Genomic DNA, 25900 nt, shown 5'->3' with positions numbered 1-25900 from the left:
AAACACTTTACATAATTTCTAATTCTCACAATTCTACAAAGCAGATATGAATGTCCCCATCTCACAGACGAGGGAAAAACTCAGAGCAAACTGACTCAGGCTCACGTGGCTCAGTGGCAGCACGTGCACGCAAACCCAACTCAAAAATCTACACCCCTTCATATATGTACCAAACCTCCTACCACCAATTAACACACAGCGGCGGAGTCAATACTCAGGGAACTCAATACACTTTTCAGCGTTAAGGTGCTCCAGAGGCCGCTTCTAGCTGTTTTATAAAATCCCGGCTCACTGACTTCTAACACTGGAAGAAAAGACCGAGTTTGCCATTGTTTGCACAGCAAGTCTGAAATGTTCACAGCGAGATGACAGAATAAGTCTAAGACATAAGCAGAATAATTTTTCCAGGTAGACAGACATAATGGACATTGTGCTATTCTGAAGCACTAAGCAACGGAATCAAAACAAAATAACATTTGTTAAGCCTTCTTTTGCAAAAGGAATATTAAGACTGTTAGAAGGTGCAACAGCGCCACCTATGGCTAAAATGACCTTTCAGGTTGCCGGGAAAGATGCAACAAAAAAATTGCCTGTAGGATCAGAAAAGAGAATCAGATAACTAAAAGCTTATGTAGCACATACTGCACTTTGCTTCGGGGGAAGGGAAGGGTATTCAGTATTTAATCTGATATTGCTAATACTCCTGAATATAAACAAAAGACATAGGTTCATGGAAACTCATCTTAGAAGAGGAAAGAATCCAGTCCAGCCACTTCATTTTACAGGAGGGGAAACTGAGACATGGGTTCTGTCCTGCAATCGGCAGCAAAGCTCTCCCAGGCCTCATGTCTTGCACTGTAGCATAAACCAACAGATCTGTACTAGGCCTATATTCATAAAAGTCACGTTTGTATTTTTCCAACAGTAGGTTATCTATCTTGCAAAATAATTCTCAAAGAGCCAGGATATCATACAAGATTGATGAAATACAAAAACATTTATTTACATAATAAAACAGCATGAGCTTTATTCTATTAAAAAAGTGACTTGTTAAATCAATGTTTTGATATTTTAAACCTGTTAAGAGTGCAGGAAAAAAATCAAAATTTTGCTTAATCACAAAAGAGAGAAGCTTATTCCCTGAAAATGATCAATGTGGATTTTACTAAAGTTAATGACTCTGGTCAGAATCCCACGAATTTAAATGTCTGTATGGATGGTTACACGGCAACATGAATTCTGAGTTGTAACAATACATATTCTGTGTAAATAATATTCAAGGTCGTCTGATTAAGGCAATTTAACTAGTCCCTGTCTCACTAGTATGATACAGATTTCATTAAAACTTCATACTACACTAAAAAAAACAAAAGAATCCTTGTTACTTTAAACCATATTCAAATATATCATATATATAAATATTATAAATATTGAATATGCATCAGAAATAAGCGACACTCTTTAGTATTCAGAGTTGATCCTTCTAAAATATCTGTCATTCTGACAGCACATTTTTATTAAGCACCTCTTGGGTTCTTTGTATACAAGGCGTCTAACTCTCACAGTCAGAGAAGTTAAACGATATTACTCAAATTTCACAAATAAGGAAATGTACTTAAGCCATGAAAACAACTTACATATTCACCATCAGGAAAGAAAAGAGTAAAGATTTTACTTATTATATTCACTGACAATCTTTTCTTCCATATTAAGACTACATAAAACCAATTCAGTCTTTGTAAGTATTTCTGTCAATAAGGGCCACTAGAGAAAAACAAGTAACATCATTAAGAGTGGTTGGACTTTCAAAGCCCACTTCTCTTTGGCACTATAATTGTTTTTAATGTTTTGTTTTTTGTGCTAACAGACCACTAAATTAAAAAAATTAACTTTTTAAGTAATTACCTGAGAATTAAACATTTGTGAAAATGTACAATTTTAATTTATGACACTCTGTCTCACATTCTCACTGGTGTCTCTCCTTTGAAGTCCTCATAAGGCTGAGATCACTAAAATCGGCCATTTATGGAGTCACAGCAGTTCAGGTAGCCACTCAACGGGAGGCTGATTAGAGGAGCAATTAAGAATGCATCCTGTGCAGCCTGGGTTCCAGCACCGAGCTAGCCACCGCCAGCTGGGTGTGATTTAGGACAAGCTGCGCCATCTCTCAATCCCTCAGCTGCAAAAAAGGAGACACTGATACCTACCCTCAAACACCTGCTATGAAGTAAAACATGAGGAAAGCATTTTAGTGTTAGGTAGGTGTCCACTCAGAGTGAGTTTGGTCATTATGATGATGAGGATGGCTGTTAATAAATTAAGCTAGACCAAAAAGGAGAAATCACCTTAAAGGAGAAACATTTTAATTCAATCAGCATTTCCTTTTGGATGGATTGCAGAATGTTCTATTGATGTTTTTAATAAACCAAGTTTTGTCCATTAATTATAGATTTACAGGTTCATGGACAAGTCTCCAGAAAAAGAATTAGAGGCCTCTAACCTCTGAATACTAAGAAAGTAAATTTAAAAAAAATCATTTGGGAGATTATACCTCATTTGGGAGAGTATGTGCTTAGCATGCATGAGGCCCTCAGTTCAGTCCCCATAAACTCCATTTAAAAACTTTCTTTTTTAAGAAATGGAGAATTAAAGCAAAAAGATGGAGGAATACAGAATATTTTAGAGACTCATCTCAGATTTAAGATGGGGAGAAAACATCCATTTCTCAGAGGAAATCTTGAGAACTATGTAAAAAGTATCTGAGATGTCTAGTCTTCTAACATTATTCATGAATCCATATTACCAAGTCTTAAAACTACCTGATAACCCACAGAGGTGATACTGATCGTAACACCTGCCAACACGGATCGAGCTCCCGCTAGGACTGCTCTGTTCTGACATCTCTGCTCCTGAGGCCTGACCAGGCTGAGAGCACTAAATTCGGTCACTCATGAGCATCTCGTGTAAGTCCTCCATGTGTGCTTCTAACTCTCCCCTCACCAGCCCCTCTGAGGGAAACACTGTTATCATCATCCCCACCCGCAGATAAGGCCACTGAGGCACAGAGACTAAACCCTTTCCAGGTCATATTGGCATTAAATTACGTCTGTATTTCTGCTGTTTTGCTTTTGACAAAGGAATCTGAGATATCAATTCAAGGGAGACTGTTAAATAATAAAATCTGTCAGGTCTTCACCTCAAAGAGCAGATACTATAAATTCCTGATGTAGGATGAGGCTGCCGCCACAAACTGACTCAGCTTGAAATTAATATCCAAGGTGAAGCAGCGGATTCACGTAAATATTCACGACTGTCAACTCCGCTCACGGGTCTGGGCCCTTCACTGCCTGAACGGGGGTGAAATCCCCACCCGTGTCAGGGAGGGACTCGCAGCTCTTCCGGGACTCACCCAGGATTCACGGGCTGTTTCCCCCCACAGGCTGTCCTCAACGATTAAAAAGCTCTCAAGATTTTTACACCATGCAAAACTGAAAGACATTTCTGCAGATGGAGCACTTTCTCAGGCGTAAACCTTTTTTGCCTACACTCAGCAAGGGGCAAAAAAAAAAAAAGAAACATGACTCTACAAAGTCTCTGACCCTCACCACTCACGGGAGTAGAATGGCCACAGCAGCAGATGAGTCTTCTCATTGCATGATGAGAACAAAATAAAGCCGCCCCAACAACAGGCAATCCCAGAGACAGAGCTCAGCAGTCTTCTGCACACTCACAGTTGTGCAGCCCTCACCACCATCTATTTCCTGAACACTTCATCACCCCAGAAGAAACCTCCTGTCACTAACATTCACTCCCTAATCCCCCTCCACCCAGCCCCTTTCAACCATCACCTGCTCTCTGCCTCTGCATGTGCCTTTTCTGGGCATTTCAGATCACTGAAATCAACAATATGTGGCCGTTTTTGTCTGCTTCCTTTCACTTAAAATGCTGTTTTCAAGGCTTGTCCATTTTGAAGTGGTATCAGCATCTCTCTCTTTCTTTTTTTTTTTTTTTTTGAAACCGTTAAAGTTTATTAGAAGGTAGTAAGTACTATCAAAAAGAGCACGGTGGAGCATAAGTGATTGGGTTTCAAAGGGAAAAGTGCGGGTTGAACAGTCAGGGAGGAGTTCCCAGAACAGGTGGCCTTTTTCATTTTCCTCTTTATTTGTTTTTTCTTTTTTATTCACTCTTACATGTGAATAATGTTCCACAACATGGAGATACTACATTCTGTTCTTCCATTCAGCAGCTATTTTTGGACGAAGTCCAGTAGAATGAGTGTAAGAAGTGACTATCATGGATGGCATTTAAGCAAAGGGCAAGACGTGCTTTCAAAAAACAAGCCAACAAACAGAGGCACAAGGAAATTCAGTGCGTTTCTGAGCAAAGAGCATGCTTGCTTCGGCAGGACTACCGTGCAGGGCTGGGGCGGATACTGGCAAGAATCACGGTGAGGGAGTCACCTGAGAAAACTCCCCACTGCAAGCAGCTCAGCCAATTCTCCCTCACCCTGTATTGTTAGAGCCATGTTTCTAGGTTACTCTTATTTCAAGTAATAGTACTTTAACTGCACATCTGATCATCTGCCTCAGACCACATTACCTAGAAGCCACAGAAAATCATTCACTGACCGGAGCAGCTCCAGGACATAACGGTGATGGATCAGGGAGTCCAGCAGCATTCCAGCCTGCAGGCACAAACCCCACATGTGCCCTGGTGATGTCCGGAAAATAAAATGCATGGAAATATCTCATTGCTGGTACACGACATCTGCCCTCAAATTGCCCCAAAATCATGCTGGCAAAGCACTACTCAAACTTTTCACTCCAAAAAAAAAAAAAATGCTAAGAAGGCAAATTTAGGCCCTTCCATTAAAAACCAGCAACCATCACTGCCAGTATCTGAGCTGGAATTCTCCTGACTTCAAAAACCACCACGCAGTTACTTTTCAAACGTGATATTCATATATGTATTCCACGTAGATGATATTACAGTAGGATTTTTCTTTTCAAAATTTCCAGTTGCAACATTAGCACAAGAAAGTTTATGTTTCAGCTTTAAAAAAATCAATTATCCTCCACTTTCTTAATTTTGAACCTATTATTATTTTATAAAGGGAGCTATGCTGCATATTATAAACCAACTGTTTGGTTTCTGCAAATAAGACCTTTATGACCTCACTATTTCAGAGCAAACTTTAATGATGTTTTGAGAGGTGGGGCCTGGGGCGCTCACTAACAGCTTTTTAAATACTGACAAGTATGTGCTCTTAAGTAATGCAAAGGCTCTAACTCCACACTAGCTCAGAAAGCAAAGAAACTGCACCAAAGACTTACTTTAACATTTTAATATATTCCTATTGTTTTGAATATTAAAGTTCTTAAAAGATATGATTTTTTTGAGAAAGCCAACAGCTGTATTAAATTTCCTCTCACCAAGAAAGCAATATTTATCAAGAATAAAAACCCCTATAGAAATTGAAATGACGGGATGTTTCTAGCTAAGTGAACATGCAGATCAGAACACAAACCTAAATCCTATCAGATCTCACTCGAACGAGCTCAACAAAGTCCTGGGCTACCCTGGAACTTAGCTCTTCTTTTCCAAAAGTTGGCTGAGCTAAGATCATCACACAAGGCAGGGAAGGAAAGAAGAGGAAAGTCCACCTGGCAGCCTCCATCTGTTTTCTTCCAGCCAAAAGTCGCCTCTAGGGTCGCCCTGCTAACAAGCACTCCCCATAAGGAAATCCGGCATCCACACTGCCCCTGCCGTCCCCAAGCAGCCCTGACGCCTCTCTCCCAGCCTGTGAATGTTCTTCTAATGACCCCCCCTGTTGGTGGCACCCTTCCCCTCTTCCCTGCTACACACACACACACACACAGAGCCACAGCAGTCTTCCCAAATCACAAATTTGATTACATCACCCCCACTTCAAACCCTTCAGAGGCTCCCTGGTGGAATTCTAGCCCCACCCCAGACACTGCTTGCCCAGCCTCACCTCAGTACACAGGTCCCCAGTGAACTCAGGGGCCCCCTGACTTGCTCCTACTCCCCACTTGTCTCCAGGCTCATTTTGACTGTTTCCCAAGGAAGCCTTCCCTCCTTCCAACTACCACAATTTGTTCCTCTATTCCTAGAACATTCTAGGCTAAGTCAACTTCTGACAATGCTAAGCTCACAAGAAGCAAATACATTTTGCTTACTAATGTGGGTCCACCCTCTCTCCCCTAGACACACAGAAGTGCACGTGTTATGAATAAATGAATGACGGGGTGGGTCTCAAAGGGACAGACATACCTACTCTCACCCGTCCCTACCCTTGTGTCTGTAGAATATCAGAAGAAAAACCAGAATTACCTTTACTGAGCGTCACTTTCTGATGACACCCTTCACTGACTACTGTGTCAGTTCTAGTAAAACCCAAGCTCTTCCAAAGCCCTCCATCCCGGACTCTCTCCAGTGTCCTCACCAGCAGGGGCACCTTCCACCCTGGACCACACAGGGCAGTCTCCCCGTTTCCCCACGCCAAAAGCCTCCAGGCATCTGCCCGGGCTGCACCTGCCACCTGAGCCACATTCTTGACTACTTCTCCTGGCTGACACTCTGTCCTCACAAATGAATATAGAGTCCATTTCTTCCAGGAAGTCCTCTCTGATAATGTCCTTTAGGTCTTGGTTGGGCTTCATCTATAGCAGCAGTACATGGTGACCAACTGGGTGTTTGCCCGCTCCTTTGAGACCACGAACTCTTGGGGGCCACGTGGGAAGGAGTGAGAGATTACAAGAGGGGTGCGGGAAGCAAAAAGCAAAAATCACAGCCCAAGTCCCAAATTCAAAGATACTTTCTCAGGAAAAATTATAAACAATTTCACACGTGTGCAATTTGGCTACTGTTTTTGTGGCTTGTGGACAGCAAGAACTTGGTGTTCTAGTCCAAAACCCAGATTACATGCAAAGAAATGTATATATTCATATCCAAAGGAAACCAGAGCTGCTCAAAAACAGTTTGCAGTTAGAATTGAAAGGAACTTTGATAAAGGCAATCTCTCTCTCTCTCTTCCTTCTTTTCTGGCATCATATAATTTTAGAAGTATTTGCGTGACCAAGAGATGGCTACAGCCCGTGATTCTTCACTGGAGTGTTTGGGGCTGAGGAAGACCAGATTACATTCACTGCGTAAATGCAATCACACCAACACACTGATAGGTGCTGTGGTGGTGGAGATGATGTTCCAAAGCAGGCAACCTTATTCTGTAAGAGAACTCTAAATAGAAAGTAAGAAATGCAATGTTCTGTAGTCAATTTCATTTGCTATATGGGTCATTAATTGATAGTATATCTTGTCTAATGAAACCCAAAAATAAATTGTCAACGTCGATTTTCTTCATCTGACCATTTTATGCTAACTTTGGATATTAAACCCTCACTCCATAAGTAAAACTCAGGCCTACGCTGCAGCAGTTACTTCCCGTGGAAGAAAGCCGATCAAGGGAGAACTGGAGAGTTTCCCTTCAGAAGCTGCTAAGTCTGGTTTTGCACCTGTACGTGATTTGCAACCACGTCATCGAGAATGGAGAAAACCTAACAACTGTGGGGCGAAAAGCACTGAGGTGCTTCAGAAAAATCAAAGAACGCTGAGCTTTGTGAAACAGTCCTGAGGCACTTAAATCGTACTTTTTCTGAAAGGCTCCAAAACTGACCCAATTCACCATTCCAGGTTCAACAGGGAGGTACCGGATTTAGTAGAGAAAACATGCCCTTGAAGTCTGACAAGGCCTTGCTTGAATTCTGCTGCAGCATTTACTAGCCACTAAATGGACCAATTCCTTAACCCTCTGAGAAGGCTTCCCGATCTGCAAAAGGGGGCTGCCACCGCCCACCTGGGAGGCATGGATGAGAACGCAACACGCAAGTAGGGCTGCCGACTGGTACCTGACACGGGGCCTGACTAGTTTCCCTCCGCTGCCCTTCTCCCCCTTTAAACTTGCACTGTTCCCCCGGTAAGGATCAAGACCACGGAACAGAATGCCCGATTTTTCTGTGTATCCCCGGATACATGACTTACCCTTAGGAGGCCAGAAAAACTGCTTCCTCCCCAGTCACTATCAACGTTCTTAAGATTCTGGGTATTTTTAACTCTATTTTCCAGGGAGACTATTCCAGAACTTTCCAAGCACCATTCTCCAGGTTGGCTCCCCTCCCAGCACCCATCCTTTCTCACTTCAGATACTCTGTATGATTGCCGTCTGTTCATGGGAAAGCGAGTCCGGTAGGGTGGGGACTCCCAAGGACTCCCCCCTCCCTCACAGGTGAGTGTGACTACCTTCTGCTCACTCCTCACTCCAACTCCAGCTTCTAAGAAGTCTACCCTCCAGGACCCTGCAGACTCTGCATCTTCCCAAGACACACACGTGGCCATGACCCTCCCTTCAGATTTCTTCCTGGCTGGCCCTGCACACCCCCCGGCCCCTTAAAGATAAATGGCATTAGGCTGAAAATCGCAAATGCCGCTGACTGACACACCAAAGCTGCATGGTCTGGGCTTTCCTCCAACACAGGCAGGGCCCTGCCCCCCCTCAGCCTCAGTCTGCAGCTCTCGAGATGATCTAATTCACATGCAAGGCTATGAACACCAGCTAAGAATGACGACTCCCAACGTGTATCTATAGTCCGGCTCCTTCACCTGAGCCACAATCTCATAGACACGAGTGCCTCTTTGAAGTCCTAACTTGGATGACAAATGGCATCTTAAAAATGCCTCATGTTCACCATTTACTCTGGAATTCGATTCCTGGCAGGTACCTCCCAGACTCCCCATTTTAGTAACAGCCCCAGCACCCAACTATGTGTTTGAGGTCACATTCAATTTCCAATGTTCCCTCCCCTAATCCCTGCCCTGGAATCAGTCCTATTATTTCCGTCGCTAAGCCCATCTCAAATGTGGTTCTACAGGGACCATGGCCGTAACCCCCCAAGTTCACAGCATGGTACACTGACTAACAGTCCTCCGTAGGGTGCTCCCTGGAGGGGGAGGCATCTCCTGCCACTGGTCACCTCAGAAGGCACTGGATTCTCACAAAGGAGGCCCAGGAGAAGGGACTCAATGTTCTCCCGTGGTCTGAGCTTTGAAGGGTCCGAGGTCTGGGGGAGCTCCTAATTAGCAGACACACTTGCCAGTGAGCAGATGAGGATGGAGGAACCCAGGCAAGGCTGTTCTCACTCCAACCCCTGGGCTCTCGGGAGCCACGGGAAAGGCCTGTGTTCAGGGCACAGCCCGGCCATCACAGATCCCAGCCAGCATTAGCCAACACGGACAGCCTAGTCTCCTTCTAATTGTGACACTTACTTCTGTTCTGTTCCCCACCCAGAATGTGATGGACTCATTCAGATATTATGGCCTGTCTCAAGCGATACAAATTCAGTGATAAATGAAGTGTCCACATTTGGACCAGAGCATGAAAGGAGAAACAAGGCCTCATGTTCAGCATGATGGTGGTGGCCAAACCCTTCCACCGAGTGAGATGAACCATGATGGGGGTGAGAATCCAAGGTCCTAGGTCGGCCAAAACATCTTCCTTCAAGGTTGGCTGGGGTGTTGCAGACTCCCTACCGCAAACTAACTACACGGCCGTCAGTGGTGGACATCAGCTGCAACAGACACGGAGTCAGCTATTTATGCCAACATGGGTTAAAAGTAAAGGCCGGGGCAGGGAGGCCTGCACGGCTGCTGAGGCAAAGCACAGACCCGGCTCTGAATGCCCACTGGCTGGAGAAGAGAGGAAGCTACGGTCCCCTTTAGCGGTCGCTGTGTCAACAAGATCCAGGTGAGCCAGCTACTTAGGAGAAGGCCATGTTTTCCTGATACTCAGAAAAACCAGCCTCGTAAAGGGAACACAAGAGTGGCATGGATTTTAGACCCACTTCTGCCCCTTTATGAAGGCAAAGTAAATGGCACAGGGATGTTGAATGCAAAAAAAAAAAATTAAATAAGTAAACGGTGACTGCTTCCTCCAACATCGTCCCCTGCAGCTGCACACCCATGAGCCTGCCACTTTCTCACCAGTGACCGCTGGCCAGGAAGTGCCATCACGCACGTCACACAGTGACAGCCAGGAACCGCGTGAAGAGCACGTTTGTTTAAAAGCAGGAATCGAGCAAGATGCTGCAGAATTTGACTTGTCAAGATTAAATACTCCATGAAAAGAATCCCTCAGCAGCCGCCAAAATCAATTCGCATCTCACTTCTTCAAAACAATCAAACAAATTTAATAAGGGCGCATTTGTCACCAAATATAAGGAGGACCAAACAGGTTCCTCAAAGCAAGGATTTTAACAGGTATCAAACACCAGTGGGTGATGTGCTAACAAAGCAAATATTCCAAAAAATTAGAAAATAAAAAATGACTAGGATAATACATGGATCAAGGCAACTGTTAAGTTTTTGCTCTTTAAAGCGATGGAGACAGTACGGAGGGCAATCTGGATATTTCCTAATGCAGGGTGTGCACAGCCCACATTTTCAGACGCAACATGCTCACTGGGCAGTACAAGAGAAAAAGAATAAAGAAAAAGGAAAAGAGGAACAAGAGAAAATTAGAAACACACAAGAACAAAAATGATTTTGACAGCATGTACAAGAATTTATGTGAGTGTGTGAGGCCAGGGATGCTGGGACGGTGAGACCCACACTCACCTCCTGCTCCAGGGAAGGCAGGGGCCTGAGGGGAGCGGTGCTGCCGGGGGACCCCAACGTGATCAGCGCCCCTAACCAAAACTCCACCTATATGCGTCTAGGCAGCTTTTGAGCTACAAATTGTGGTCGCATTTCAGGCTGGACAGTTTTACTCACTTCCACCAAGAGTAGCAGGAGAGAATTAGGCTGTTCCTGTACCAAAGCATTGTTTAAAAAATTAATGACTGTGGAATAGTAAAAGAAAAAATTGAGTAAAAGTGACTGGAGGAGAATGTGCTTGACCCGAGCTCACTGGCCACGTTATCTCACTGACGTTAAGATGCTGGCTGAGCCCTTATGGTAGCAAAACAGACAGACCCACCAGGAGGGAGGTTTAATGCGCTGCTGTATTTTGATGCCGAGAGCCATGCCTGGTACACGAGGTTCTGGGTAAACAATGGTGACAGTGTCAACAACTATGGGCTAAGCACACATCCAGCTACTCCGCCAAATCCCAAGGGCAGACTTCAAAAGGCAAAAACAAGTTGGCATTCTCTGGTGGGTCTGCAGAGTCAGAGCCAAGCAGTTGCTGAGCAAAAATGTCACCAGTGCCTCCTATGACAAAAGAGGAGGCACTGGCCTGGGGCTGGGGCAGGGCTCTAGGCTTCCACTGCTCACCAATCAATCTGTCCAGGGGGAGAACGTGGTCTCTGCGTATGTTGCACCTATGCACCTACCTTGACTGACGCCTGGGGGCTCAGCAGGTGGTGACATGTGAGGTGAACGGAGCCAGCCTCGGTGTAGCACAGTGCTGGCAGCTATGCCCTCAGCAGTGCCCAGGCTCCTAAACCTGACACCTCATCTCCAAGGAGCAGAAGGGGAGTGCGGGCATGAAGATCACAGGGCCCTGTGAGGACAAGTACAGGCCATGACATGCCTTGCCCCTTCCTTAAGCCATAGAGTTATGTCCAGGAGGAACAGAAAATTCATCCAGAGCCCGCTAGGCACCTCACACACGTGGGGGACTCGGGTCCCCTGTGCCTATCACTCACAGGGCTGGTCTGGACATTCTTTTTATCAATTCTCTGGCATCTTCTCCTCCAACTTACCAATAACCTGAAAGTAGAATCTGATCTTAGTTAATTTCAAGAATCACAGAGCACCGCCTCCACAGTGGGCCCGGCAGCCGTGCCAGGTCCTCCGACCGTCACCTGTCAGACCGCCATGAGTACTCTCCAGACTCAAGGCCTGAGGCCGTAGGCCGTGGGCACACAGCTTCCCTCACTCTCCCCAGCAAAGGGGGACCACCTCTCGGCAAAGGCATGTCACCCTCTTCTGCACGAAGGACAGCACTATAGATACACGGGGAAACAGAGCAGATTGTGGGGGGGGGTAGGCAGCCCAGAAGAGCTCGTCTGTAATTCCGAGACAAAGTGGGGCCGTTGACTTAATCACAGGAACAAAGTGAGGATGAACATTTCCCTGCTCTTTCCCATACTCCGTGATACGCCTTTCCCTGCATAAGGAGTTCATTCGGAGGTCCCTGGCGGTGATTCTGATGTCCTAACATGGCATGCTGGCTGTCGGGCAGGAAGAGAGGGCCTGAGCCGAACAGGTGCTGGGCCTGGGAGGCAGGAGACACCGGCTCCAGCCCCAGCTCAACCAGCGCCTCGTTCTGCCTCTCGGGATTCAGCATCTCATCTACAAGCAAAGGAATGAGACTATCTAAAGACAGGCTGCCCAACATAAATGAAATGAGAGCCATGTAAAGAAAGTTTCCCAGTTGCCACATTTAAAACGGTAAACAAAGAAACAAACCAAGAAACAAAAAACAAATACTAGAAAATGATTTTAAGAACAAATCTTAACCTACTGTATGTAAAATACTATCATTTTGACATGTAATCAATATAGGAAGTGATAAGATAGTTTACATTCTTTTTACTAGACAAGTCTCAGCGTCTGATGTTCATTTGACCTACAGCAAATCTCAGCTCAGAGCAGCCTCCTCCCCAGCTCTCCTAGCATCAGTGGCTGTGGCTACTCTATTGGTCAGCAACTCCAGGGGTCCCACCAGGGTCCTGGCTGAAAAGCTGCAGTAAGTGTCCACAATAACCCTAAAAGGATCTCTCTGAAACAAAGGCGGATTCACTTTTAAATGTCTGTAAAGCGGCGGGCTGCACCTCCCTCCACCCTTGGCTACAAGAGAGTCCTCTTCCTTGCTGATCACTTTCTGGATGTAGGGAAGAAACCCGGCACACAGCCAGGGTGGACTGGCCTCCAGGTAAACTTACCTGCTTTCTGTGTCCAGTCCCATGATGTCCTCCTTCTCAAATGGGATGCAGAGAAGGAGGATCTTGTCCCCAGAATTGTCGGATGCACCGTCCAGCCACTTGGACTTGGGCAAGATGAAGATTGACTCAGTGAAGTCGTCGATCCTCTTCTCCACCACCCTGCAGTCCTCGTAAATTGAAGGCCACTTCGGTGCGCGGCTGCTCGGCCACCTCCCCATGCAGCAGAAAGTCAAAGAGCTGAGAGTCATAGAGCGTGGTGCCATACAGCTCCTCTGCACTTGGAGCTTTTCGAAGCCTTGGCCGAGAGGCATTCAGTAATGATGACAAGGCCCAAGACCTTGCGGTGGGTCTGGAAGTCGCTCCACCCATTCTTGGGCGCATAGTGGTGCCTGTAGTGGATACAGTTTGCCCACTGGGAGCTGCACGGACTGATCTGACTCACCAAGGTGATTCACTTATAGATGCAAAAGAAATTCTCCTCTGAGATGATCCCCACGTGTTCGACCACCACAGGGAAAGTCTGGTGGTCCTCAGCACACTGCACGTAGTCAGGGATGCTCATGCTGCAGGCCCTGACGAGAGGGGAGAGGAGATCGAGGTACATACTGTACTGTGGGCTGCAGGTCCATCTGGGTTGCGATGACCTGGTGTGTACCAACCAGAAGGCAAGGGAAGCTCAAGTAAATCCGGAGGTACAGTTTGTCCTCAGAGTCTTCAAATGGCTACCGTAGCTCGGATCACATTACCCAGCTTTTGGTCTAGGCTTCCTGCCCTGCAGAGAAGGGTCATTTCTTGTTTTCTGTTTCCAAGCACCTACCAAGGCCCTGATGCAAAGTCACTGCTGAAAAATGCTGAATAAGGAAGTGAACAAAGGAAGTGCTTTCCCCAACCTCCTTCAGCAGAATATAAAGAAAAGGACTACAGTGGGATCAAAAGATCTGGTTTTCTATCCAATTTATTTGAACTCCTAAGCTTCAGAATAATGGATAAGAAAACTTGCCTTGGGGAGAAGGGTACAGTTCAGTGGTAGAGCACGTGCTTAGCATGTACGAGGTCCTGGGTTCAAACACCAGTACCTCATTTTAAAAAATGAAACAAATAAATAAACCTAATTACCCTCCTGAAAAAATATTTTTTAATTCAAAATTCAAAAAAAAACCTTGCAATTGACACAACATTGTAAACTTGACTATACTTCAATTAAAAAAAAAATCTTTGTCTTACATGAAAATATCTGGATTACAGAAGTTTGCAAATGTAAAATGCCTAGGGTACCACCTGCATAAAAAGGGGTGACTGTAAAATTTAGTATTGCTCCTTTATGAGCTATATTTCCTTTGGGGGGGTTATAACTTCTTAGAGCTAATTTTCTCAGATTAAAAAATATAAACATTACCTGATTCTCAGGACTGCTGAAGAATCAGATAACCCTATGAAAGCATCTGACCCACAGAGGTTACTCAATAATATTTGTTGAATGAATGAATAAACCAGCAAAGTGAATGCTGCTCCCTGCCACAGACCATCATAATGGTACTGCCTGGAAATCCCAAGCCCACGTTCCACCCGTCTCGACACTAACCATGTGGGTGACCTGGTCAGGCCTGTGTGATTCTCTAAGCCCCAGTTTAATCGTGAATAAAATTAGGGCAATAAAACAAACCTCAAATTGTTAGTGAGTCAGTAATGAATTGTACCCCAAACTTTCAAGTTGGAACCATTAAGGAAAACTATACAAAGGGTCCATAGGCCCTCTCCATATTATCTCTTACAACTACATGGGAATCTACATTATATCTCAAAATAAAAAGTCTAATTTTTTAAAGAGGCTATTGAGGTTAAATGAGCTCACTGTCTCAAATAAGGAACACAAAGCACAAATAGGACAATGCCCAGCACATGAGATACACTCAGTTAACATTCCCACTCAACCCATTGGTCCCTCCAACTTCAGAACAAGAGGATGGGTCCTCGTGGCAAGAGGCCACTGCACCTGAAGCTAACAAAATTAATGGTGCCCACTTCCAAGAGCTCCTGTCATCACCCTTGTTCTAATTTTCTATTTGTAATTTTTTTCTTTTTATTAAATAGAAACTCCCAATTGCATAGCCTTCACCTGACTAGACATCATGATGGCAGCCCTTCAAAACCTGACCACAGAGATCATGATGGCAGCCCTTCTTGGTGAAACAATAAAATGAAAATCCATTTCCACAAGACCTCTGTGTAAATCTACTAGGGAACTTAATCCTGGACTGAGGAAGAGGACTGGGGAGGAGGGGGCAATCAGGCGCACAGAAAACTATGGGCCACCTGTCCCACGATGGACTTTAGACTCAACCCTCACCCTCCAGGAAATTCAAAATACACACCGACAGATTGCTATGGACAAGATTTTTTTTTTTTAAACAAATCCCTGAATCCCTAGCAGGTCTTATTTCTACCGAAACACAAATGGATTATGTGTATAATGTTTCACAAAAGCCCTAAAATATTATCACGCCAACTTGACACATCAAGAAAAACTGAGGTAGAGAAGTTTATCACATTGTACATGATTAGAGAGAGGCCACGTCAGACACCGTATTTAAATCCAAGCCACTGCTCCAGTGCTCACACTAGAAAGTGTGACATACTGCACCTTTCCTGCCCTCTCCATGCAATAAATCTCTGAAGAGTCTTTTCTGTGCCACCTGGAATCACAATCACATCAATTTTCCACAAAGTGCTATGTCACTCCTTGGAGGCTGTATCAAAATCTAAAGGGTTGGGATGGGAGGAGTGATTTGCATTTTCTGTTTCTCAAAGGAAACATGGCTTTAAAAGAAACTGAAAAGCACATATGTAGTCTAAGCTCTCATTGTGCAGAGAAAAAAATGGAGGCTCAGAAGAGATGAGGAAAGGTCCTTATTAATAAATATATCCTCAGTGCAGCACCAAGCCAGCCTTGGGCACTGCTGGGGGAGGATCTGGGAGACCCAGGAGAATGAGTGTTAGAAAAAGGAAAGAGAATAAGCATAAAAGGCCCTGTCTCTACACCACCATACCATGGAATTCCACCAAATTACCAAGTAAGGGTGCAGCCAATATTAAGGTGGGCTAAGCAGGTTATAGAAACCTGGAAGTCTCAACCATATTGGAAATTCCAACATTTACTATGTTTTTTTCCCAGTTCAAGCATCAACTCAGTGGGAACTCTGTAACAGGGACTACACGAGGCCTGGAGTTCTCCCAAATACAGACCTCTATTACCACGTGTACAAACCACATAAAGGCCACCAGAAGAAAAGCACCCACAGATGGAATTACTGAAACTGAAAGCAGCCAACCAGCATATATTACTAAGAAAAATGGTGCTCCTAGAAATGGACTCATGGACATAGAAAGCCAACTGTGGTTAGCAGGCAGGAAAGGGGGGATTAACAGATACACGTTAATAAATATAAAATAAATGACAAGGACCTACTATATAGCACAGGGAACTATATTCAATTTCTTGTAATGAGTTGTACTAAAAACAATCTAAAACATATTTATACACATATGCATATGTTCATAACTGAATCTCTGCTGTACAACTGAAACTAACATTGTAAATTGACTACACTTCAAAAAAATTACTTTAAAAAAATAAGTAAAAATAAAAGCAACGCCATTAAGGAAAAATAAAAGAACACTCTAATCCCCTTAGCTGTAGCTGCTGAATATTTTTAGTTGCAAGCACCAAGTCCACTGGATCACTCCAGCACTGGCTGTCACTCTTTCTGACCATCAGAGAGTCACTTGGCTTCACTGAGGTTAATTTTCTCTTCTGTGAAAGGCTACAGTTGCAACTAATGATGTATAGAATCTCATCATTCACAAGCCCAACAATTAGTGAGGACTTCCCATGGGCCAGGCTCTGGAGAGATGAAAATATAGGGTCCCAGTTATATTCATTAGTAGAAGAAGTTTATGCCATAAAGACATTAATTCTTCCTATTTTGATAGACAGATTCATTGCAATTCTGATTAGAATTCCTACCAGATTTTTCATGGAATGTAACAAGTTAATTTATGGTCAAGAATAGCCAAGAAACTTCTTTAGAACCACCACTGGGGAGGGGTGGATTGGTCATTCATTTCCACTGGTCTTTCTGATGTGATGAAAACGTTCTGGAATAATAATTGTTGCACAACTGTAAATATGCTAAAAGCTGCTGAATTGTACCATTTAAATGGGTGGACTTCATGGTGTGTGAACAATATCACAATAAAGCTGTTATATGAAAAAATATTTCTTGACAATTATTTTTCCCTCTATACTACTTAGTCTGCCCCACAATTTAAGAAAAACAAAAAACCAAAACAAACCAAACTGTGCCAGGAGCTCTTTAGGACTGCAATGTCCCTGGGTCTCCAACGCCTCTGGTGGTGCTCTTCCTGTTAACACACCAAGCTGGGCTGGGCTAGTTAGGGAATGTAACTGTCTTTTTAAAATCGATGGTCACACTTTTCACCCTGGGAGAGGGAAGGAAGGAGGATGACACAGCCTTATGCCTTCAGCTCATTTTTAACTGAACCAAGCCCTGCTTTCAACACTGTAATCCCTCTCACTATAAAAACACATGACACCAACAAGCACCGCCATCATAACACCTGAAAGTGTTCAAGGTACTTACCTGGGGCAGAAACACTGAGGGAGGAGACAGAAGCTCGCTTGGCACTGAGGATCCCTTTTCCCGACTCCACCAGTAGCTGGGCTTTACAGCCGGAGGCTCTCAGCCCAGGGAGCAGTGCAGACGCCACTGAGCTGTTCCTCAGGGAGCGGGAAAGGAAGACCAGGGCAGCCCCGGAGTCGCGGGGCAGGGAAATGGGTGGAAACGTGGGCTGCAGCCCCGCTCGGAGGCCATCCCCAGCCCCAGCCCCAGCTGCCCCGTCCGGGTCCGCAGACCCCGCCCGCCTGGGACGCAGCCCGCCCAGTTGTGGGGACGGGCCGGTGGCCGAGGAGAGGAAGCCCGGGAGGAGAGGACTCGCGGGCGAGAGAGGGGAAGGGGACGCCAGCCGCGGACTGAGGGGAGCACGGCTGGGTGAGAGGCGGCAGGTGCACACCTGGCCCCGGGAAGCTGTGGCACTGGGGCACTGGGGCAGGTGGCGCGGGCAGAGGGGTCTGGCCCGAGCAATTCAGCTGAACACAGGCTGACTCGCGCCCTCGTGGTCTGTGACACGCGGACCGCCCTCCCGCAGCCACCTGACCCCTTTCCCGGGAGACCCCACATTGCACTTCCACGGCCAGAGGCACCGGCCCCGGGCAGGAGCTAAAGGCCTGCCGGGCGACAGAGCTGAGAAGCCTTTGGGGCTAATCCCCGGCTCTGAGCTGGAGCTTCCAACCCGCGGTCCAGCTGACACCGACCGCCCATGCGCAGGAGGGCCAGCAATTCGCTCTAGGTTCTGCGAGAGAAGGTGGGGCAGTGAGGGAGGGAAAAGATGGGAGGGGGAGGAGAGGAGGGAAAAAGTGGAGGGAGACAGATGGACAGGAATAGCAGAGAGAATGGAGGGATCCTGAAAGGGTAAGGTACTAGCGAGGATGGAGAGAAAAAGCTTTACCTCTGGTGGCACCCTGAAGAAGGCGGCAGTCCTGCCTCTGTACCCTTCTGTAACACTTCAAGGCCCGCAGCTCAAGTTTTACCTCCCTGATCCAGCCCTCCATCCGATGCTGCTGCAGAACCCCTACGGGTATCACACCTGTTGCCCCCACGCGGAGCAGGGTTTTCTGTTGGTCTGGGAACCAAGCACCCGCAGGTGTTGTCGCTCAGAACTACCTTGGGAAGAGTACATATTCCCCTTTTACACGCTGGGAAACAGGCAGGCACGATCTTTGCCTTAGCTCCACTGTCCCAGGTGTTGGGCTGGCAGGGAGCGGGGTGGTTCAAGATCAGAGCCCCAGACAGAGCAGACTGCCTGAGTGTTGGTGCATAGTCCCCATCCGTCCTGGGTAAACCACACTCCACCCTAGTGGAACCATCAAGGGCTCACAGTAGTTCCCTGGGTGTGGGAGAGCTGTCCCCATGTGAAGGAAAAGCCCAGCTGGGCTAACAAGCTAAGTCACAAATCTAAGTGTGATGTGTCAGTTTACTGATCTAAATTCTGCTGGGCTAACTCGTAAATCTGAAGTTTAGTGTCAGTTTACTGGGCTAACAAGCTAAGCCGTAAATCGAAGCTCAACAAGTGTCTATTACAAGTTGACAAGAACCAGTGTGCTGATTCCTTGCTTTTTGTTGCTTTAGCCTTATTGGCTAATACACCCTTACTTGTAATTAACCCTTTAAAACTTCATGTGTATGTCTTGGAGGTGGGTGCTCAGAAATTCGGAGCAGAAGCCCCTCTGAGCCCGCCGGCATAATAAATCTGAGTACGCCAACACTCCGAGTGGTGATTGTTCCTTGGCTGGCCTGTTGTTTCCATAACACTCAGTTCCAGTGCCCAGCTTGCTAGGTATATAGGAGTGCTACCAAATCCAAATTCATTCTCTTCAGTGCAGGACAGGCCAATAAGTTGGGAGACCAGGTGTTGGGTTATGGAATAGCATGTTTCTGTAGACCTAGATGGCAAACTAATGTCCTGGAAAACCATCTCCCCAAGTCAGAATTCAGGCTCTTTTCCTACGTGCTTGGTTGTTGCAATCTTCTTGGTGTAGGAATTCCTTCTTGTTAGAATCCTTTGTTCTTGCAGCTATCTGCCTGGGTCAAATCTCTGTAAACCTCTAACAAAACAAACGTTATTTTCTATTCTGCAATTTCTAATCTTTTTATGAATGAAAATGTGTTAAATATACTTAAAGATCAGAGCCTTCAGAATAGGTTCTCCTGTATATTTCAGGCTCTAAGCAACATTGTTTTACAAGCAAGATGAAGCCTAGGAGACAGAGCATAGGGTTAAAGTCAAAGGAAAAGATCTAATATGGAGTCAGATTTTTTCTGTTCTATTACCCAGGCAGAAGCCACTTGAGGATTTAAATCCCTTTAAGTTAAAAATAACTAAAACTTTAAAGGAATTTACATACATAGGTGGGAATGTGCATAGCATATCTGGAAAAGCACCAAAAGGATAGTAAACAGTGGCATCTCCAGGGAGGGCCGGAAGAACAGAGGATGAGGGAAAACTTCTTTCACTTGTGTATTTTTGTGCTGTTTGAATTTTTTTTAACCATTTGCATGTATTTCTTTTTCAGTTAAAAAAATGTGTAATGGAGCAAAGGAGTAACTAGCTCAGCAAATACAGCAGCCATGGAATCACTGAGTCATCACTTTTGATTTAAGCCAGGAAGCATTTATTGACTCTCAACTATGTGCCCAGTGCTGTTTTAAGACTTCTTTTATTATTATTATTATTATTATTATTATTATTATTATTATTATTATTATTATTTTTATTTTTATTTTTATTTTTATTTTTATTATTATTATTATTTTATGAAATAATAACAAGGTATCCCTCACCCCTGCCCATGGCTGGTGGAAAACCAACTGAGTTTTTATTGAGTTGTTTTCCAAGGAGTAGAGATGAGTTATAAACTGAACACATCTTCAGGGCAAAACAGTCGGAGTGGTTTTCCAGCACTCCAGACAGCTATGAAGGGTTTTCAATAAAGGTGCCCAGAGGCTGAGAGAGAAAGCCTCGAGGACCCTATAAAAAGCTGCCCAAACTCTCTTCTCCATGGCAATACTGAAATAGGAAAGAACAAATCTGACTCCATATTAGATCTGTTCCTTTGACTTTAACAAAGCCAAGTTAATACTCTCCGGTCTTTTCATGGGTTATGATGTCACAGAGGAGATGGACAGGTCAACAAGGAACCACTCTGCCGTGATCACGGAGCCGGGGAGTGGGATGGGCGGCAACATGTGTGACACAGCTGTAGCCGTGCCCGCGTTTCTAGGCAGGTACCCAAAGTCGCCTCGACAAGATGTCAAACACTTGTGCCCACGTCCTTATCACCTGACATGTATTAAAGAGAAATGGAAATGTATAAAAGGCCAATACCCTTGGTGGGTACACCGTCCTAAGTGCAAAGTCACAGTTTGACAACTGGCCATCTCGGTTCCCTGGGCTTCATTCTTGGAGAACCTTAAAAACCACTCCTCTGTCCTTAAGAAGTGCTGCATATTTGTCCTACCTTTGGCTCAGGGATGGAGCACGTTCAAGTGAACTTTAATGTCTGCACAGATTTGACTGTCTTTCTCCAGGTTCACTTGTCCATTCTAAAGAGGCCTGAGCTAAGTCCATCCTCCGTAAGATCTATTCCCTCCAGTGACTGCTCATTGACCTGCAATTAAGGGCCAGCAGAACAAGAATGTCCTTAGCTAAAAAGTTCACCCACCCTTCACTGCTTTCTTAATCTCCTCTCCTGGCTAATTGCAACAGACTATCACCTCCCTCCACCAAGCTCCCCAACTATGTCAGTTTGTCTCCCCAAAGAGAAGGTAAGGTCCATAAAAGAGGAGACAACTCCATAGTCACCTCTGAATTCCTAGCATAAAGTAATGTTAAGAAATGAAACTATGATTATGGCTTCTTTCCTTTAAAACCTTTCTGGTTATTTGATAGAGACCTTGGAAGACAGGTGTTTGCAGTCAAGTATCTTGATCCTCAAGACTCTGGAGGCCTTTTTCGGAATGGCTGCTCACTGATTCATTCAAACCACAGCTTCTCATTCCAGGAGTAGCTGTGATTCTCTGCCAGGAGTTTGTGGTTACTCTCATGCCAGAAGAGCTTTAAACTATATCCTTACTTTGGATTTGTTATTTTTCCCCTCTTCCAAAAAAATTGACTTTCCTTACTGTCTTACCTTGAGGAATTTTTTTTCATAGTTAACCCTTTAGTAAACCATGCTTCTCGGGATGGGCTTGGCCTTACATATGATCAGTCATTCAACTCCCAGTGTGAGAAGACTCGGGCTCAGCTCCTATCCTCCTGTCAAGGCAACTGAAACTCAGTACAGGAGCCAACAGGCACCCCAGGGCTTCTAAGGCTCGTGTATCACCCAGAATTCCTGCTTTCTGGTTTGTCTTGGCTTCTGAGGATTTCCCCTCACTTTCTTCACAATTAGCTGTGCAGCTTGAAAGATGAAGAAGGAAGGTTTTATTTCTTAATCAGCATTTTAAGAAACTTGTGTAATGAAGGTTTTCACGAGTTTCTAGATCCCTCCGTTGCCGAGACAGAAAACACACTAGATATTTTCTAAGTTTAGCTATCATGTGTATTTTTTCTTTTCTTTTGTTTTCTTAACTGCAAATAGACATTTTTTAATTTAAAAAAATAAGGCCCCAAATAGGATAGAGACTTGAAGGGGCATACAAAATTAAAGGGCAAAGACAGAAAAATGATATATACTCTACAAGTTTAATATAATACTTACACTATGGATCAGATCAGCAATTCTCAGTAACAGCTAATTGAAATATGTCCATGAGGTAAAACGTCTCTCCTGTCAGGAGATGGCTAACAGAAAATAGAATTAAAACAACAAACTAAAATTCTAAGTCTGGTGAGGTATAGAATTCTACCAGCTAAATGTGTCTTCTTCTGGAAAAGAGGGAGGCTCACCAGCTCTTTACTGTGGAGCCTGAGCCCAGGGGATGGCGGTGAAGTGAGCTCTGTAAGTACCCAATAGCAAACTTGTGATGAATAAAGAGATGTGAGCTTTGATGACAGAGATGATACTACTATTCACTTGTCCTGTAAAGTATGTCTTCACGTTCAGTGATCAATACCTCGGCGTCCTCAGGGATTAAGATTATAGGAAAATTCACAGCCCGGGCCCAGACCTCCTCTTTGAGCTCATGACAATGCACTTAGATGTCTCAAAGGCAATTCGAGCTCCACCTGCAAAGAGCTGACTTCACGGTGCTCCTCCCATAGCCGTCCTACCCAGGGCCCCTGGTCGGGGGGCAAGGTCTCCCTGCCTCTCCCAGCTCAGGCCCATCACTCACAGATGTGACTGGACCCCACCTTCAGGGCCCAGATTTCCTCAGTCACCGAGTCCCACCACCCACACCTGACCTACCAGGTACTCACTGGCACTCACTCAGCACTGACTGTGTGCTGGGGACCACGCTGCACACTGTGCACACGTTATCTCACTGGATTGCCACAGCAGTCCTGGGAGGTCGGTACATCACTTCTTCAATTGATTAGATAAATTGTTTACTTCCTTGAGTGCATCATCCAAAGTGACACAGCTACTCAGCCACAAAACTGGGACTGAAAACCACTTGAAAATTCTACACTTCTACACCTGGCAGCCACCCTAATCTGACTCATCACATCACCTCCTGCAGAGCCTTCTAAATGTTTCTAAGCATTCTACAAGACAAAAGTGATCTACGAGAGCACCCCACTCCCCTATTTAAGATCTGTCAATGACGGCCCACTGCCCTTAGGAGAAAGCCCCACTGGGCCTGAGCACAGCCCAATGGCCCGGCATCCGCGTTCCCTGCGCGGCCTCGCCGCCTCACCCACCACACAGATCTACACGTGCCGTGTCCAAGACAGGGATGCTGACTCCGTACAACCCGGGGCTCGTCTCACTCAAACAATGATCACCTTCTTCAGTGTTCACCCTCTTCACTGCTGACGGTCAGAAAAATATTTTCTCAGGATGAATCAATATCTATTTCCTTACAACTTCCTGTCATTGATAATGAGCTCCATCCAAAATACAGAAGACCTAATTCTCAGTCTCCTTATCTGTAAAGTGAGAATAACAAGGAAATATATGAAGTTTTAAGTGAAATAATATACATGTGAGGCTGAGGGACAATTCCCAACATACAGTAAGCACTCAATATGTGCTTAGTTAATATTAATAGGAATATATTGCATTCCAGCAACCTTAACTCAATGTTTTATGGCTTTGTCCAACAGACTACAGACAAACATTTGGACGAACACCTTTGAGCAGATCAGCCCAAGCGTGCTGGGAGAGGTAAGCACTGACTCCAGTTACAGCTGCAGCCAACCAGCACTACGGGGCTGGGGCAGTTTGCTCAAACTCTTACATGTTGCTTGAGAATTTAGTTGTCATTAATGAATAAAGACAGGTGTTCTTTAGTCAAAATTCCTGAAACATATATCTTCAAAGATTGATGCAAATTTGATTTCAAGTACAACACTCTCACTAGAAATTATTTGAAAATGATAGTCTTAGCTCCTCTGCACATCAAAAGGGCATGATCTTAATGTATCTGACTACACCATAAGTGTTGTTTAAAGGAATTTAAGATGAAGCCATCCTAAATAAGCTCTCAGTATCATCTTCACAAAGCCCCACCCAAGGGTCTCATTTCTCACTTCCACATACGTGTTCAGGTAGCTTAACCTGGGTCTTGGTTTCTTATAACACGTGGGTGGGAAGAGTTGTGGATAGATTTATGTAGCAAATATAAGCCTAGAGTATTTGCTGTGTAGAAATCCTAGAAATAAACAAATTAATATATAGTCCTACCCTCAAGAAGCTCAGCCTTTCCATTTACAACAGCATTAAAAATAAAATGAGAGATACATTTAACAAAAATTTACAAGATTTGTACATTGAATATTTTGATGTATCACCGAAATAATACTTAAAAGACCTACATATATGGAACACATCCCATGTTCATGGAATGGTAGACAATATTGTTAAAAATGTTAAGACTTCCCAAAGTGAGTTACAAATTCAGTGGAATCCTTATCAATATTCCAGCTGACTTCTTTGCAAAAATTGAAAAAGTGATCCCAAAATTCATATGGAAGTGCAAGGGGCCCAGGTCAGCCAAAACAATCTTGAAAAAGCAGAGCAAAGTTGGAGGACTCACTTTAAAGGGTACTAAAAAGCTATAGTACTAAGTCAGAATGGTACTGGCATAAGTTTGGATAAATAAATCTATGAGACATAATAAAAACCCAGGGGGAAAAACTTACATTTACAGTCAGTTTTCCACAAGGGTGTCAACAACACTCCATTGAAAGAATAGTCTATTCAACAAATGGTGCAGGGAGTGCTGAGTATCTGCAGGCAAAAGAATGAATCTGGAATCTGGACCCCCATATTTTAAATAAATAAAAATTAATTCAAAATTGATCACAGACAGAAACGTAAAAACTAAACCTATAAACTTTCTAAAAGAAGACACAGTATAAATCTTTGTGGTCCTAGGATAGGCTTTGGTTTCCTAGATACAATACGAAGAGCACAAGTGATAGAAGAAAAAAGCAGATAAACTGGACTTCATCAAAGTTAAAACCTTTTTGTTACAAATTACATCATCAAGAAAGTGAAATGACAGGGGAAGTGGGTATATCAAGTTACAGAGTGCATGCTTAGCAAGAAAAATAAAATAAATCAATACATCTAATTACCTCCCCTGTAAAGAAATTGTTTTAATGCTTAAAAAAACTAAAGTGAAAGGACAATCTGCAGAATAGGAGAAAAATTTTGCAAAGCATGTATCTGAGACTAGTATTCAGGATATATAAAAAATGCTTACAACTGAACAATACAAAGAAAATCGACCCAATGTTTAAATTTGCCAAGGATTTAAATAAATACACAAATGCCCGATAAGCACATGAAAAGAAGCTCAGCATCACTAGCCAAATCAAAATCAAAATGAGTTCTCATTTTACACCCACTAGGACGGTTTTAATCAAAACATGGACAATAACAAGTGTCGTTGAGGAGGCAGAGATACCTCATTTGCGGCCAATGGAAAGGGACAATGGTGCAGCTTCTTTGGAGAAGTCTGGTGTTTCCTCAAAAGGTTAGAGTTATATGGCTCAGCAATTCCACTCCTACATGTAGAGTCATCCCTCAGTATCCTCGGGGGGTTGGTTTCAGGAACCCCCCACCCTGGATACCATAATCCAAGGATGTTCGAGTCCGTTTACAATCAGCCATCTGGATCCATGAAATGGAA

At 44.4% G+C, this 25900-nt stretch overlaps 1 protein-coding gene across 1 annotated transcript in view; it reads right to left on the bottom strand.

Moving 5' to 3' along the window:
* LOC141578013 (uncharacterized) overlaps window positions 1-25900 on the bottom strand; it is a 119391-nt gene that overhangs the window by 46689 nt on the left and 46802 nt on the right. Inside the window, exon 4 of the mRNA XM_074366564.1 lies at window positions 12963-13734. Within this exon, the coding sequence (XP_074222665.1) occupies window positions 12963-13273 (311 nt within the window). The 5' untranslated portion in view covers window positions 13274-13734. The remainder of the gene's footprint in view (window positions 1-12962; window positions 13735-25900) is intronic.

The sequence above is a fragment of the Camelus bactrianus genome, chromosome 6 (assembly GCF_048773025.1).
Source record: "Camelus bactrianus isolate YW-2024 breed Bactrian camel chromosome 6, ASM4877302v1, whole genome shotgun sequence".
In the NCBI taxonomy this organism is placed as follows: Eukaryota; Metazoa; Chordata; class Mammalia; order Artiodactyla; family Camelidae; genus Camelus; species Camelus bactrianus.
Note: the sequence above shows the minus strand (reverse complement) of the source record. Positions and strands in the feature narration are given on the sequence as shown.